Source organism: Ambystoma mexicanum, chromosome 5p, assembly GCF_040938575.1.
Source record: "Ambystoma mexicanum isolate Mex_15411 chromosome 5p, UKY_AmexF1_1, whole genome shotgun sequence".
In the NCBI taxonomy this organism is placed as follows: Eukaryota; Metazoa; Chordata; class Amphibia; order Caudata; family Ambystomatidae; genus Ambystoma; species Ambystoma mexicanum.
Genome location: NC_090930.1, coordinates 424,243,285 through 424,260,210, shown reverse-complemented (window position 1 = coordinate 424,260,210; position 16,926 = coordinate 424,243,285). Strand labels below are relative to the sequence as shown.

The window sequence follows — 16,926 nt, the reverse complement described above, 5'->3', positions numbered from 1 at the left end:
GGCCACAACATCACCAGTATGCGTAATTACTTTATTCTCCAACCCTCTTGTCACTTTCTGATTTGCATATGGTTTTTCCCCTTTCTCTAATGGCTTGGCATGCGAAGAACGATGGTCTGGAGGGTTGCCCAGCCAGAGGTTAAGGGGAATTCTTAACCTTCCAGCATCACCTATTTTGTTTTGTTTAGTCACCCTGAGTGGTACGGTATGCCCAGACGTCGGTCCTGTGCCTGCTGGGTCGGAGAGATACATGCTACACCTCACTGATGACACCTAATGAGGCAGGAACATATCTGGGATGCTTGTGGTCTTGCACAGAAGGGGTGTGATCAAGCAGTTTGGGCTGGGCTGCCCCTTTTGGGTTGATACCAAGCCTGATTTGTATATGGCCTTTTCCTTTTCCGGAATGACTTAGCTGATAAAGAACGATGGTCTAGAGGGTTTCCCAGATGCCAGAGGTTAAGATTAATTCTAAACCGTCCAGCCATCACCTGTTTTGTTCACTTCCCACCACACCAACATGTCGCACTCCACATTTCAGATGCCTCAATTTCCAACTCTGTCAACTCGCATCGTTTCATAACCTGCAACCCACCACCACCTCACTTCCAACTGCCCTGTACAACCCCATTCTTTTCCTATGCCCACACACCTCCCATCACCTAAAAGGCCATCATAGACCCCTCTGCTATCACCACACCCACCTCTAAGGTCCAGCAGCTATTGACCACTTAACCACCATACACTTCCCTCCTCATCCCACACATGCCCTCCCACCTTTACCTCTTTTCCCCACCTCTTACTCTCAGCCTCTGCCTTCACTCTTAATTTACCAACCAGACCACCCTACAAACCTACACAGACCACATAGTCCTGCCATAAAAGCTTTCAAACTCCGACAATGTAAATCTGTCCATTTGACGGTCATTGGAACTTTTCACAGATAATGCACAAGTGGCCATACTTGTATAATCACTGACTTCCAGTACTCGCTCTAGGCCCAACATCTACCTGAACTTGATATCCACTCTAAGGTCTATGAAAATAGCAATGCAACTTCCCTAAGAACCTCTCTGAGGGGGAACCCACCAAAAAGGAACTATGGCTCGACCACCACTGACTGCACCAGGAAGCCATAAATATGCCAAATTGTGCTTTGTTTTTCAGGCATTCCTTTACTTTTTCGGTGGGGCCAAAAATTCCTATTCACACTTTGGGTGAGAGCTACATTGAGCTACAAATAGCAGGGAGCCACATGCATGTGTTTGGCTTTGAATGGCAACAGTACCGCAAAGCAGTACAAGTGCTCCTAATGAATGTGAGTTCTGTTAACGCCTATTGGGCCAGGCAGAACCAGCCTCTATACGTGAGGGGGTAGGGATGCATGAAACACATACTTAAAAAAGGTCAATCTACAACCACTTTCGAAATTAAATTATTTGGGAATAACCATAGAACAAATGTATATCATTGTTAGAACTTGTCAGGGTTCCACAAAGTACGTTTGCAAAGTGCCAGTTGAACTTGCTTCCGTCTTACGCTGTGAGCGAAGGAAGTTTTGTGATCGAATAGTCAGTCCCCATGTTCTATGTTTGCAGTGATTAGTACAACCTTGGAACTTTAGGAGGCGTGGTATCTGTTGTGACCTGCTGGATTATCCAAGTTATTTCGAATCTTTTAAATTGGTCAACCGTAAATCTCAGTCGGCAAAAAACAAATGGTAGCAAAAATACAGTAGTTAATGTTCTTTTTAAAAAAATATTAACGAAGACGCTATGGTATAAAATGTTTTGCAGTACTAGTAATACAGACTAACTTTCGCACTCTCATTTTAGACTCTACTGTAAAAACCATAGCGGGAATGAAGAAAGAGATGAAGAAGATGAAGAACGAGAAAGCAAAAGTCGAAGTAAAATGGGCATAGAGCTTAGTGGCGCCACTCAACAGGTCAATGGAAACTAAGTATAGGAGTTACTCCTGATTGGTACATTTCCAAGGTGTTCAACCGCACCCAAGATGCTGATGTAGTCAAATGCAGTAGAAGTCTTAATTCTGAAGACTGTCAAGTGCGTTTTATCAACAATTGTGTAAAGCACTGCAGGGCAATTGGAAAGTTGTATTTTTGAACCTTGGCTCATTTTGTAAGTATGAAAATGGAGACCTCATTAGTTTACCAATAATATCTGGCTTTTCAAGAGTATGTTTGTTGGATTTCTTTATTCTGTATAAAGTTAAAATCACTCTTGTCATCGTTTGAACATGTTCATGGGACAAAGATGGAAAGCTAGGAATGAATAAAACTAATCCTCAAGTAATATACTTTTTTAAATTGTTTTTGTAAATAAAAACGGGATTGGTGAATTTATACTGGCCAGCTCATGTATGAAATGTCATGACACTGCCTGGAATGTTCATGTGTGAGCCTACAATAAACGGCAGTTTTTACATGTTTTTATGGTAGTCTAGTTTGTAGTCCGTCGGGGGTTGGTGGGGGGTGTGGGTTCTAGACTGGGCACGTCCTAACAGGATACTAATGTTATTTATGTCTGTCAACAGAGAAACAAAAATGGGAAACAATTCGAATTTTTCAACAGAATGTGTGTGTATTGGATTTAAGGATTTATTTTTCCAAAATGACCATTTAAATCATTCATGTTTTTTGGAAACTAATTTGCGCGTAGTGTGCAGTATATCTTGTCCCCAAACTACTGAGCCCTTTTGTTAGGAGAATCTTTGCATTTTGTATTTTATGGAAATAAACTATGGCCGCTATTTCTTTATAGCAGTAGGCTGCAAGTCTTGTGTTTTAGGGTAACCATTAAATTTGTACTGAAAAACATTTTCATTTGCCAAAAGGTTATTGAACTTCTGCAAGATTTTGATGCAACCTCTCCCAAGGGGTGTCAAACCTGGTGCCTCAATTTTGCAGTTCCGGAGATTGACTTCAACTCAGTGAGAACTTAAGTCCCCCCGCCAAGACACCTTTACCTCCTAAACATTCATTTCAGTGGTCTACATGCAATGTGTATGCTAAAATAAATGAACACCATTTCTTCTTTTTTAAAGTATTGGTTTCATTTAGTGGCTAGTATATTCATGATATAATGGTAAATTGTTTTTACTCATGCTCTCCCTATTATTAAATCCGCCCTGACCTAAAGATTCTTATTTTTAGCCTTCTTTACAATTGAGTAGTTAACCTACCTGGATGTGATGATGTGTTTTTCAACCTGAATCTGTTTTAGGTTGACATACCAAACATTGAGTCCTCTGATCCACACTTTTATTTAGTATTTTCAATTTTTAAAAGGATAGTTTCAAGATGTGTTCAACTTAATAGAAAAAGGTTATTACTCTGAATGAACCAAACTTGCCATCCAGATTCACAAACAAAGACCTACCTGCAGTGATGTGCCTACAACTATGTCACTTCAAAATAGGTTGTTTTGGTAGCAAATCCACTCCAAATTAATTATTTTACTGATAACTGCGCACTCAGAAGACAGAATTGCACATGCTTGTGTCAAAATGGATGATGAGGAAAACCAAAGTATGGGGTTACCACTTTCAGAGGCAGTGCTAGACACTGGAAATTCAATATCATACCCTTCACAGGATATGATACAAAAAGCTTCCAACTTGCTAAGCATAACTATTTTCAAAGTGATGAAGGTAATAGGAGTTCTAGGCACATTGGCATCAAGTATGCAATTGGGACCCAATGCCAGATGGCACATGGAGGCAGTGTGGGAATGGCTTTAGAGGAAATATTAATGGACACAGTGAGTCTCACAGGATCACGCTGTGAAGGAAAAAGAGGGCTACCATCTGGGGTCTGATTGCCAAGGCAGATGGAAAGGACATACAAGTGGAAGAAGAACAGGAGTCCAAGCTTGATCCCATCAACAGAGCACTTCCACCAATGTGGCAAGCAGCAGCCCATATGGGCCACGAGGATGGGGGTTAAAGAGTCTGTACTGGTGTCCGGCATGTGCTGAATGTTTAATGCCTGGTGAAGCACCATAGGTTTGCCCATATGAATTACTTGGGCTTGTCGGGATGTCCATAGACCCCCTTTGAGAAGTTTAACTTGGAAAAACACACCCTTAAAAGAAAGCCTTCAGCCCACATCCTCTGGCAGCTGCACTGGCTAGCACTTCAAGCACAAGTAATGTTCAAAACAGCCTCTATTACCTACAAAGCAGTCACAACCAAAATACTGGTTTAGCTCGCCGAGAAATTCAACTTCTCCTGAGGCCAATGCATCATCAGCAAACTAAACATCGGCAGGTTGGAAACCAAGAACTGCAAGGTTGGGCGAACAGGCCTTTCCATGCAATGCTCCCTGGATCAAGTTAATGCAGATAAAACTGGCTCCCTCCATCCTATACTTCAGAAAAGGCCTGAAGGCCCTACCTTCCAAAGAATCGCTCGCAAACTGACTATTACTCTAATGAACCCCAATTCTTCCCCTCTGGATCCCCCTTTTCCGTTGCTCCCCTAGCCATTTCAGCTTCTCCATATCCTTACTTTTAATCCCTTGGATAACTCGCCCTTGTACAGTACTATGTTGCTTTCCGTCTAGCCTTGTGCCTTATAAATCGCAAACATACATAAATTCCATACTTGGGTGAATGTTCGTAAGGTCATGCTAAAGTCTTTTAAAAGGTGCTAGCCAGTCCAGCCATTATCTGTGTGAGTTAGCGCCACATGCTTTGTTACTCTCATGTAGCTAGCACACACCTAGCACAATCTCTGCTGAGATAGAGGATTGGTATTGGGCTGGAGTTCAAGAGTGATTGTTCTGTAGAAATATTTGAATTAATGTATAGTTTCAGCTAGAGCGGCATGACTGATTCCATATACAGTCCCACCCCAGAATTCTGAGCAAAAAACAGTGTTTCTCAACATTAATTTAAAAAATAAGAGTACAATTTAAACCAAAGTGGTCTCCAGCTTTGCCCCAAGAAAATCACTACAAGGTTTTCGGCTCATAAATAATGAAAAATACACATTTCCCCAGCCCACATATTGCACAGGAATTTTTCGATTGTTTGAAAAGGGTCATCGACTGAGCGTGTTTGTAATTCGATCCCTAGTTTGACGTCGACTGTCCCCGTGATTCCTCACGCATCGAGTTCCCTCAGATTATTTCTTTCCACCATCCTGGTTAGTTGTTTTTCTCGCGGAGTCATGTAGCTACACTAATTTTGAGTTAATATCTCTTCATTACTACTTTACGTTTGCCTCTCGACGGAAGACCTCACAAAGACTGAAATAGATGATTGTTCCGGCAGCAGGCTTTGGCCTACAACTGGCTTCATTCTAGTAGTAGGGAAAGTGGGGTGGGACTGATTTTTTTCATATAGAGAATGCCTACCTCTATTCCCTGCTTCTATTGCTCTTGTCTTGCTGCCCTTAATTTCTCTTTCCACTCTTTTTAAATTCTGTCCAAAGTGTAACTAAGTTGCTGTGGAAAGACACCCATAGAGTGTGCAACCACTGCCTTCCCCACGATCACTAGGAGACCCATTGCGCATCCTGTGAGTTCTTTAGGCCTAAAACACTTTGAGCGTCAAACACGGTGTGCGGCACATGCCATGATGGCAGTCAGAAACTGCTGCTGGTCTCTTTGAGTCGGATCAAGGAGACTAGGGCAGCGAAGGATCCGGTTCGGAGCCCCAAGACACCACGAGGGAACCATCAGGCTCCCACTCATCGGTCCTCAATCAATCACCACATTTGTCAAGCGCTCTTTCACCAATGGCGGCATGGTGCAGTCTAGAAGCATGGGCAGGAAAAACACACCTATTGGGCAAATAAATAGTCTTCAGACTCTGTTTAAAGAGACCAAAGTCCTGGAGACAGCAGATCCCTACTGGAAGCGTATTCCACAATTTAGGGCCCACGATGGAGAAAGCCCGGCCGCCTGTCCTTTCCCGATGATAGGGTATTTTCAACAGTCCTGCCCCTGCCGATTGAAGTACACGGCCTGGACAGTACCGTGGGATTTTTTCCTGCAGGGATAAACCGCCCTATTCATTCAGAGCCCGATGGATAATACACAGAACTTTTACATTAATTTGGGCCTGTGCGTGCAACAAGTGAAGTTCATGTCGAGGATTCGAGACATGCTGGCCAGAAGGGATACCTTTCACCAGACTAACCGCTGTTTTCTGCAGAACCTGCAGCCGATACAGTAGGTATGATGGTTGAGACAGACAAAATGCATTAGATTTGTCTAGGCTGCTGTTGAGATACCCTGCATCTACCTGCGTGTGAAGATCCTCTGGAATAAAAGGAAGGATTTTCCCAGTTGCTTTAACGTGAGAAAGCCTGATCCACACACAGTATTAACATGGGTTTCTGTTTTCAGGGAGGCTGACATTTTTACACCAAGGTTTTTCACTACCTCATCCAGATCAGGGAGAGGCCCCAATGTTAATGGCCAGAAGTCTGTGGTCCTGTTCTCCTACCCACCTGTCAGGCCAATAATAAGGACCTCGGTCTTCTCAACATTAAGTTTGAGAGCTTCCATCCAGGCCCCACTTGCTGCCAAACAGGATCCAAGCTAAGCCGCAGTGCCTGCCTGGCCCAGATCCAGCCTAAACAGGATCTGGGTATCATCTGTACGAATAAAAACTAAACCCAAATGAGTGAATCGGGGCTGCCAGTGGCTGGATGTATATATTGCAAAGCAGGGGGGAGAGGGCTGAGCCCTGCGGAACCCCACAGGTCACCATTTCAGGTGAAGACCTGAACGACGCAAGAGACACCAATTGTGAACTAGAAGTCAAACGCCCGAAACCACTCCAGGACCTGGCCAGGAATGCCAGCATTCTGTAGTCTGGATAAACTCGATAAAGAAGAGTGATCAATAGTATCAAAAGCGGCCAACAGGTCTAGTAGAATAAGGCCTGCTGTACCGCCTTGATCTTTGATCATAGTTAAATCGTCAAGAACTGACACAAGAACAGACTGGGTCCCCATTAAGAGCCGAAAGCCCATCCGACGGGGGTCCAAGATATTGTGGCCTCCAGAAAAGATTGCAGCTGGTGGGTAATAACAGCTTCTAAAACTTTCAAAAGAAAAGGAAGCAGGGAGATCAGCCGGTAATTGTCGAAGACTGAAGCGTCCAACAATGGCTTTTTGAGCAAAGGAATCACCAGTGCTTTTTTTAAGATGGTCAGAATCTGGCCAGAAACTAGTGAGAAATTGATTGCATCCCCTATATTTTATTTATTGTTTATATAGCCCTTATACACAGGTGAAGTGTTTTAAAGCCCTTCAAGGCGTAAGGGAACAAGGGAATACAGTAATCCTTCTTATGCCTTGAAGGTTCCGATGATCTAAACAGAAAAACTAGCATACTAGGCCTGATGACATTTCTCCTAGAGCAAGCTTGGGAGGGCGGGTACGGAAAAACGGTGGGGGGGACAGGACAGACAGACTAACTGGTCCTACTACATTTAGGTCATGCAGACATATAGATGGTGGTGCAGGGGGAGGGTGGGGCGGAACAAAGAGTTTGGTCCAGCAGGGCCCTGGGTTAAGTGCTGAGAGGATTATCCCGCTCAAGGAGCGTAAGCTGAAGTGCAGAAACGTTGAACAAAGTGCAGCGTCCCGGAGGCAAGTGTAGAAGACTGACTGGGGTGCCTGGAACCTGTAGGCTCTGGAAGTGAATCAGGCAACCAGTCAGCAAAAACTGAACAGAGTTAGGGGGGAGAAGTGGGGTGGAGAGAAAAGAAAGGTTAGCAGGGGAGAGGAATAGAGAAGGAGGTAGAGGAGAGGAAGGTCTTGAGTTTCTGGAACTTCAGGTGCTTCGGCTCAAGACGGAGAGAGGCAGGGAGGCTGTTCCAGAGGGAAGCACCTGCAGAGCATAAAGATCTACTCTCAAATCACTGTGAAAGCGTCTCACCCGCAGAGAGTTGGAGGCTAGAGGGGAGAGTATTTAGGAAGAGAGCGTTGTAAATGGTGCGGGCCCTGGCCCCAGAAAGTCTTGTTTATTATGCAGATGGTCTTGAACTTGATCTTTGTAGCCATTGGGAGCAAGTGGAGGGATTTCAGCGCCAGAGAGATACAGTCCCAGGGCTTGAGTCCAAGGATAAGTCTTGCAGTTCTGTTCTGGATGAGTTGTAGAGGACGGAGAGTAGAAGTAGGAAGATTGAGAAAGAGGCTGTTGCAATAATCCAGCCTACAGAGAACCGGGGCTCTCAAGGTGATGAGCTTCTGGGGGAAAGTGAAAAAAGGTAGAATACCTCTGAGGAGGTTCAGTTGGTAGTTGGACTTTTTGGAGATGTCTCAGATGTGAGAAGAGAAGGAGAGAGTGGAGTCAAAGATGACCCCAAGATTGTATGCCTTATTGGTAGGTGAGGGTGCATGGCCAAGGGCGGCAGGCCAGTGGAAAAGCGGGAGCAGGGGTCCCCGATGAGGGAGATCTGTCTCACTGGCATTCAGGCAAAGATTGTTGGCAGCTGTCAAGAATCTGCTAAATGTAGCTTTAAGCTACCGCCAGTATCCTGGTCTAGGGTCTCTCCCGTGCTGAGGAAAAAAAACATGCTCATGCTGCAAGTCACCCAACCCCTACTCGGGTGCATTCCAGTGTAAGGAAGACATTTACATTCCAGACGGAGAACGCCGCTCCGTGCACGTTGGAAGTTGCCCTGGAAACTATGGAAACCATACCATACTCTACGTCACACGCTCCGATTGGGAAACCACAGCTCTCCCAGTCACGTGACACACAAGACTTAAGGACCGCCTTCAGCTCTGTTCGGCACTTCTGATTACAAAGGTTTTCTGGAACTCTGTGTTTTGCTATTGCTGTTTTTTGCTTTTGACGCAGCCTTTGCGTGCCCCCATGTCTGCTGATCGACGATACCTTGATCTGCTATATTACTCAGACTGCCTTGTCTCACGTTTTGTCTACTGCCGCCCGTACTTTAAAACTGACCTCTGAATTAGTCTCACGGCTACTCTTCTTGCCTCCTTGTACCTAGATACTCTCTATTAGGAAAGATTTCCATTTAATGTGTAATTTTCCCACCAGTTGTGTACCCCCCAACTTGTTGCTTTGTTTAAACATCCTAGTCTGACTTTACCAGAGGAGCACAGCCTTCTGTTGCACTCCTGAGCTTTTTCGGTCACTTCTTATTGGGAAACAGACATGCCCTTTAAGACAGTCAGTACTGGGAGACTTTGTTTCCCCTAGTCCTCGTCAATGTTGCAACTTTTCTGCAATATGTTGCAAGTGCGCAAAGTACCTTACAGTGCACTTGGGTCTTCCTGTCATTTCTAAAGGCCCTAGTTACTCTAAGGATTTTTTAGGAGCAGTGCAGATGTGCCTTGGACAGGGCTGGTGGCAGCTTATCATTTCATATATTTTTAACCGTTTCCTGCCTAGTAAACCGTGGTTACCGCGTTTGGCACAAATAGGTCGCCTGGCTCCAAAATGGCCATGCCACGAGATTCTTTATCCTGTCCTTTGGCCATCTTGCCCTTTCATCTTCCCCAGGTCGAGACGACCCGGGTCAGTCCTTATTTGGGCATGCATTTTCCTGCAAAACGCCAAGCTTTCGCCGGCTTCTGCATGCCTTTGGTGCACGCCCCCAGGATGTAGGCTGGAACGTCTGGTTCCAATACACATCCTGTGTGCCAGAGAGTCTGGAGTGCTGTGAATGCCTGCGCCACTGTGGTGCTTGATTGGTCCACGGATGGTATGCCTGTATGTGAGCAGATCTCCAATTGGGTCCTCTTCGTTTTGGCGCAAAGGAGATTTTGGATAAGAGAAGGCTCCAAACAACCATACCATGTCGATCTCTGGAGTTCTCACTGAACGAAGGCTAGGATCCAAGTATCCTGAAACTACGAAGCCGAGTCGAGGAACCACTTGTGACCCGCTGAAAGGTTTGGCACCCTGAACCTGCTGTCATGCCGTGGGACCCCTCTGCATCTGGTCGTCCTAGGTCTGCAAAGACGCTTCGACCCATTGGAATAGTGGGACCAACTATTCTCAGCACCTTCATCAGAACCTGCAAGTAAGCCTTCTCGGAAGTGTCCCTGGGCTGACCAGTTTACGCAGGACTTTTGCTGTCAGTACCGCCATTTCGTGGAGGCCCTCGAAACTTGGTACATCACAAGCTCTGTGTTCACGGCACTCACACTGAATTCTGTACACTTGGCATTCCCAGGTCTGGAGTAAAGAGTGCGCCTGAACTGAGTGCACGTGGTTACCGTGTCGCCCAGCAGTGGTGACGAACTTTGCAAGTTCATTGCAGGTGTGGTCCTCTTTGCCCTGAAACCTGCTAAAGAGGAACTGGCCTGATCCATCCACCAGGAGCGGAGAAATCGCCACTGTCCCGTAGTGGAATCAACGCTGTATCTTCGTTGCTGAAAGCCGCAGAACCGCGAAATTGCCACATTTGAACCTGCAACCGAAGTGGACTCTACTGCTGAAATTTGGTCCGGAGTGCGCCGGGGTCGGTGAGTAATTGCCACCTTAACCGGTGGCCCCTAGCGCCTCCATCCATTTTTGCACACAAGTGGCCCTTGAGGGTTCCTCTCCTTTCCACTGCTAGTGCAAACTATTCCAAACTCTTGGAATCAACTCTGCCCTCACGTGGAGGCCCTCCTCGAATAGTGGGAACCTATTCTGTATCACCTCACCTACCTTCCTGAGCTGCTACAGCCCCTACAAAAGACCCTGTTTCGCCCATTTGAACTACTGCGTGCACCAGCATTGAAAGTACATTTGAGCAATGGGCTCCACTCATTTTAGGGACTGCACTGCCTTTCAGTTAGGACTGTTTGATGTAGAAGGGCCTAAAGACTATTTGCACTGCCTGCTTCCTTCCCTGTTTAGATTGTGGACCCATTAGTGCATTCATCCTTTCGACCCCATTGGTCTTGTATATATGTGTTTAGATATGATTGTATTAGTTCAATCGTATTGCTGTGATTTTCTAACTAGGTGTTGAATTGCAAAGGGCTTGGAATAAATGTATTTGTATTTTTGATTTTATATATATATATATATATATATATATATATATATATATATATATATATATATATATATATCTCACTTTGAGTGATTTGTAAGTGTCCTTTTACTCTGTGTGCTCATTGAGGTCTTTCAGTCACCCTCACCCCTCCTGAGACCTAATCTTGACTGCCGCCAATGCTACCTTGATTGGTCTAGCTTTTCCAGAAGGTTACCCTGTTCCAAGAAACTAGGCAGGCCTTCTGAACCTCTGCCCACCAGGTCAGAGTTCCGAAATCTGTCTTAACACTCTTGCCTGTTATGAGACCCTGCTTCGTCCACTGGAATCCAATTCTACTCCACTGCTACTTTCCTGGAAAGCCGCCCCAACAGCATTGTGCACAGACTAGAGCCTCTCTTCACAGTGCTCCTCCTGGAAACACTCGGGCGTCCTCGTGTCGTCAGGGTAGGATTGCACAGTGCAAGGACCAGAGACCTTTCCTGCTGCTGCACTGGTATATTGCTACATGCGTCCTCGTGCCGTCGGGTTTGTTTCAACTTCTATCTTTGATTCCTGGACGATTGGACTTTCGGACTACAGAATCTTTACCTCTCTTGATCCCAACACTCCTTGTAAGAGGTTTTTTGCTTATACCACTGTCATTTCCCTAGCTCTTCAGGCACACCTTTATTTACTGTACTCGTTGGGCATTATTGTTACAGGCACACACTTCCATCCGGCTCACGAAGAACTCCCACGTCTGTACCAGTCATCTGTTACCAACCCACTCAGGGGATTCTTTCACCAAAGGTCAGCCCGATACTGCCCTTGTTCTTTGTACTTTTGTCAGGTTTAGGTATTGACTTGTACATTTTGCATTGCAGCTGGTGGTGTCCGGTGGGGTGTCCCTCACTATTCCAATTAATAGATCTCTCTGTTTGTTAATTCAATCGACAGAGGGATACATTGGTAGGAAGAACTTGTCTTCTACATTTTGAGTTGTACTACCTTGATTGGTTTGCCTGCTTCTAGATTATCCACAGAGATTAGAGAACAAAAAGAAATCCAATTTATGGAAAACTGCGTCCCCTGCACACTTTCTAGACGGCATAAAGCCTAGTTGAGTTAAACAAAGTTTTGGTATAAAGTTAATCTCTAATGATTCAAAATTTAGGGTTGACAGTAGTTCATAAAGAAATTCAATAGATCATTTTTCTTTTTGAGAATACATAGGTCTTCTCCTTTTTTATTGATTTTTTTCTGTTGGCCCAACGTGTTTCGAGATTCATATTCTCTTCATCAGGGGCTTAAATTTTCAACATAACTTTCACAAGCATCTATAAAGAACATATATAGAAAGAGAATTACATGGTGTCATACTAAATTCAAAAGAATATTTTTGACATATTTTTCATTCAAATAAAGTTTCTTTTATATATCCAAAAAAGGTTTTTTCAAATAAACAAGTACGTTTTAGAGTAAGTCTTCTTTCAGCAAGAATAGTCAAGAGATAGACAACAAGTCCCTAGTGTGCTTGGATGTCTGTTGATACTGGACTATGAAATAATAGACACTTATTAGTAGAAGTTTTAGTTTGGGCAGGGTTGTGTTGAAAAAATGGCAGTTAAAAACTGTGTGACCAGTAACATAATACTCAAATTAGATGTGGTGTTTAGAAACTGCCTAATCATAGACCATTATGGATATACATGATATAATCATTCTGGGAGAAACTCACCCCTCTTCTAAAGGTCTGAAGAAGTGGCTTTATTACAGATGAGGGAATGGGGTTCCCAAGTTGTTTCATTTCTGAAGTGGCATCTGTACCAGAATGCTGGTTTATTTATTAGCTGATTCTTGTCTCCTAGGGGAGGATTTACATATTAGAGTCTGAGGAACAGGTTAGGAAGATGGGCATAGAGAGGTAGCCCATGTTTAAACTTACCAATTTAGGAGATTTGAATTGGTCCAGTAGCGGAGATGCGATCAGGAAGCGCTGCTTTCCGACCGCATCTACCGCGAGTCTGTTTATATATGTAAAAATGGTCAGCGTGACGTCACTCGCGCAATGTCACTCGCGCATGCGCCAAAATTAATGACGTCACTCGTGGTTGCGCGAGCGGCGTCATGATAAAGGTAAGTAATACAAATGTGGAGAGATGAAAAAATAAGTTAAAAAAATTTGGTAATTTCTCTGGGGCCATAAGGTTGACATTTATACAAGTAAATACCTGCGCCGCCACGAGTGACGTACATAATTATGACGTCATTTCTGTGCGTCCGAAGAGTTCCTTTCAGCCCATTGCGAGACACAATGTTTGAGGTCAGACACTAGACGGCTAGGTCCTTGTCTGCTTTAGGATGCCGCTTCAGTCATGCCACACCATTACCCAAGGATTACAAGCGGTACAAATACGTCTGACAGGTGCAATGCTGAACAGTTACCACCTCATAGACCATATGATTGCCCTATCGATTTGGTTTCTGGAGCCAAGATACCTTCTGGGTGCGTATATTCCCTCACCCAGAAGGAGGATGTCATTCTAAAAGAATACATCTACAAGGCCTTGAATACAGGGTTCATACATCCTTGACGGTCCCCTGCCGCCTCCCTGTTGTTCTTTGTACCTTAGAAGGAGGAGGATCTACGGCCCTGCATAGACTACAGGGCCCTCAACTCTGTCACCATTCAAAATCAATACCCATTGCCATTGATTCGGTCCTCTTGGATCAACTAGGTACCTGTCAAGACACGTGGATCGCAAGGAGTATGAAAACCTCTGTCCCTAAGCAACCAACAGCGAAAATAGAAATTACTCGCTGTTCGAGGATTAGGGCCACAGGTGGCAGGAACAGGAACACCAGCTTCTCCGGATGGCTGCTGAAAGCAAAAGGCAGATTAGGCGAATGCTGTACTAAATGCAGTGCTTTCTGTATATGACCAATAGAAGGGACACCTGCCAGGAGGTTGACAAGACTGGGAGAATACTGGAGTGACAGAATGTGCCAAGTGAAGGTACCAGTTCCCTCAGTGGGGTAATCAGCAGGATTGCACTGGGAAGTGAGGGCTGACGCTGGATTAGCACACTGGAAGCACCTGAAGGTTGGATCCAAGTTCTGAGTAACTGTGAAACTCGAAGTTGGGAGCAAGTATAGGTTCTCCAGCATGGGGTCTGGCATGGATTCACATGCTCATGAATATTCCCCGTCGTCAGGCTGGCAATCCTCGGTAAAGAAAAAATCAGTATCAGTTTCGTTTCTGATCTGTCTTTCGTAGTAGTAACCAATCACTGATCTCTGCGTCATACTGACCACAGCCAATGACTGCCCTCTACCTAAGCCCCGCCTCTGGCAGCCATCTTCAGATTTTTACCGCACGTTCAAGTGTTGGGATCCTCGTGCTATTGCTCTCGAGCTTTAGTGCTATTGTTCACGTTTTTTTCTCAGAAAAATTTCTCTTTTTCGGTCAAAAGAGCCTCGAGCTCCACCGTTTCTTCATCCGATCAACGGGGACCCGTGTCGGATTCGTCTACGCCCCTCAAGGGTGAAGATTTCATCGAGCCATGCTTTTGGAGTTTCTCAGGCCCATCTCGGACATGGCCCAGGAGAAGGGAAGCTCGACGCCCAGAAAGCTGTTCAGGGTCTGCCCTGGATGCCAGCTTCAGAATGTCTTTAAGGAGGACGAACACTCCCTTTGCCTTTACTGCCTACATGAGGACAAGACGTACGTGGAGAAGGACTGTGCGTTTTGCGGCAATATGTCGGAGCGGGCCATGAAGGACCGCCATCTACGTCTCGCCAATTGGCTGGAAGGAAAGAGCCCGTCGGGCAAGAAGAAGAAGTCCGAGCGGTCTTCTAAGACCTTTGAGGGCGCCCCGGCGAGGGGGGTCCAACAGAAGGCCAAGCACCGCGAGTCCGCTGGCACCGGGAGCGCCGAACGGTCGGGCTCTATGGGCGCCAGGCAGGGCGCATCCTCCCCGCCGCCATCAACCACGAGCCAACGCTCTGGCTCGGGTAAGAGGACGGCCGAGCACCCGGCAAAACTCCTGGAGAGACCCCGGTCGTGCCCTAAGGCCCCATCGGAGGGGGAGCGAGGTGGTGACCCTCCCCCCAAGGAGAAGGCGGTGAGCGCACCTAAGGTGGTGAAAGCCTTGATCCATCCGGCCAAGGCCTCTATCGAGGCAGTTGCGGCGGCCCTGGTTCAGCCTGTGGAGGCTACACCAGTGGTGGCGACCCCGGGGCCCAGAATCTCCCTGCCACCGCGGAGGGAGTCCTCTTTCATGCCCATCGACAGGACCCCCGTGAAACCTCCGACGGAGAAGAAAAAGGGGGCCCGGAGGTCGTCGTGGACTCGGCCTCAACCTCTGAGGAGGAGCTGATCGAAGTCTTAGGCCAAGGCTCTGGCGTGGAAGAAGGCCATCCTGTCGGGAGGGACCCCGATGTGGAAGACGACGAGGGCGTCGAGGATGCCGACGGGGCTCCTAATCGCCTGTCGGATCTCCCTCAACCAGTGCTGCAAGACAACTCGGCGGCCATTTTGTTGGCTATACAGTCCTTATGCTCGGAGATAAGGACGAGACTGCCGTTACCACCAACGGAGGAACCGCTCCCAACGGGGGACCCGGAGCCAGGCCCTTCTGGGAGCCCTCCCCCTAAGAGAAGAAGGATTCATCCTCCACCTCCTTTTCAGCCATTGCGCCCTGTTCAGCCCTCCTCCCCGTCCACGACACGTGGGGATGATACGGGGACTGACACGGCCGCGACGGGTACAGACGACGAGGTTTACGACGAGGATCTCCCGTCGTCACCTCCCACCCGGGCTTCCCCGCTCGACGAGATTGGATCGTTTCACTCCATGATCCCCAGGGCATCCAAGCTTTTCCAGCTCTGCCCGGAAGAGAAGGAAGGTTTCGCAGAGTCATCTCGTCATCAGCGACGACAATTAAGGCGGCCAACGCCTTGGCTATCGTAGCCCGCTACGACAGGGAGTTGTGGTACAAACTGGCCCCCCTGCTGGACTTCCTACCAGACGACAAGAGGGCGGAAGCCCTAGAGATCTTGCAAGAAGGAGAGGTGGCGTCGGACCACGCCATTACGATTGCAACGGACATCGCTGACACTGGATTTCGCCAGTTGGGCAACGGCGTGTGCCTTAGGCGGCGTGGATGGCTCAAGGCTACTGACTTCCGTCAGGACGTGCAGATCAGGGTCTTGGACATGCCGTTCGACGGAAACAACCTTCTTTGGGAAAACAGTGGACGATTCCCTTCAAGCCATCAAGGCGGACACGGAGACGGCCCGGGCTCTTGGGGTTCTCCAGCAACGGCAGCCGCCCTTTCGGAGCGGCAGAGGCAAACAGGGTGCCTCCAAAGGTTCCAGAGGCGGATTTTCCACCTACCGTCAAGCGGCCCGTTCGTCATCACAGGAAGCTTACAGGGGACGAGGCAAGTCAGGCGGACCCCGCCGTCGTCGCCAAGGACAAGGCGGCAAAGCCTCGTCGAAGCAGGACTGAACCGGCCGTGGGGTCGGGCCCCCACCGAAGCACCCCGGTGGGAGGCCGGCTGGCAAGCTTCGTCAGCGTGTGGGAGTCCATCTCCACCGACCGTTGGGTGCTGGACGCCCTAGCTCAGGGTCACGCGCTCGAGTTTCTAAGGAGGTGCCAGCGCGTCCCCCCTGTGGCCAGGAAAGAACATCACGTCCCTCAACTTCTCTTGGAGGTGAAGGCGATGCTCAAGAAGGGCGCCATCGAGCTCGTCCCAAAGAGGCTTCGGGGCTCCGGAGTTTACTCAAGATACTTCCTCATGAAGAAGAAGACGGGAGGATGGCGTCCCATCCTGGACCTACGACGACTGAAAAAATTCATCAAGGCACAGAAGTTCCGGATGGTCACCCTCCAACACGTCCTGGGTCAACTGGAGGAGGGCGATTTCCTGTCGTCGTTGGA

The 16,926-nt window shown here is 47.1% G+C and overlaps 1 protein-coding gene across 2 annotated transcripts in view; it reads left to right on the top strand.

The window, feature by feature from the left end:
• PHF6 (PHD finger protein 6) overlaps positions 1-2,451 on the top strand; it is a 518,975-nt gene extending 516,524 nt beyond the window's left edge. For both annotated transcript variants that reach the window (XM_069612825.1, XM_069612826.1), the window contains exon 10: positions 1,836-2,451. In XM_069612825.1, the coding sequence (XP_069468926.1) occupies positions 1,836-1,962 (127 nt within the window). In that variant the 3' untranslated portion in view covers positions 1,963-2,451. The remainder of the gene's footprint in view (positions 1-1,835) is intronic.
• Positions 2,452-16,926: the final 14,475 nt, after the last annotated feature.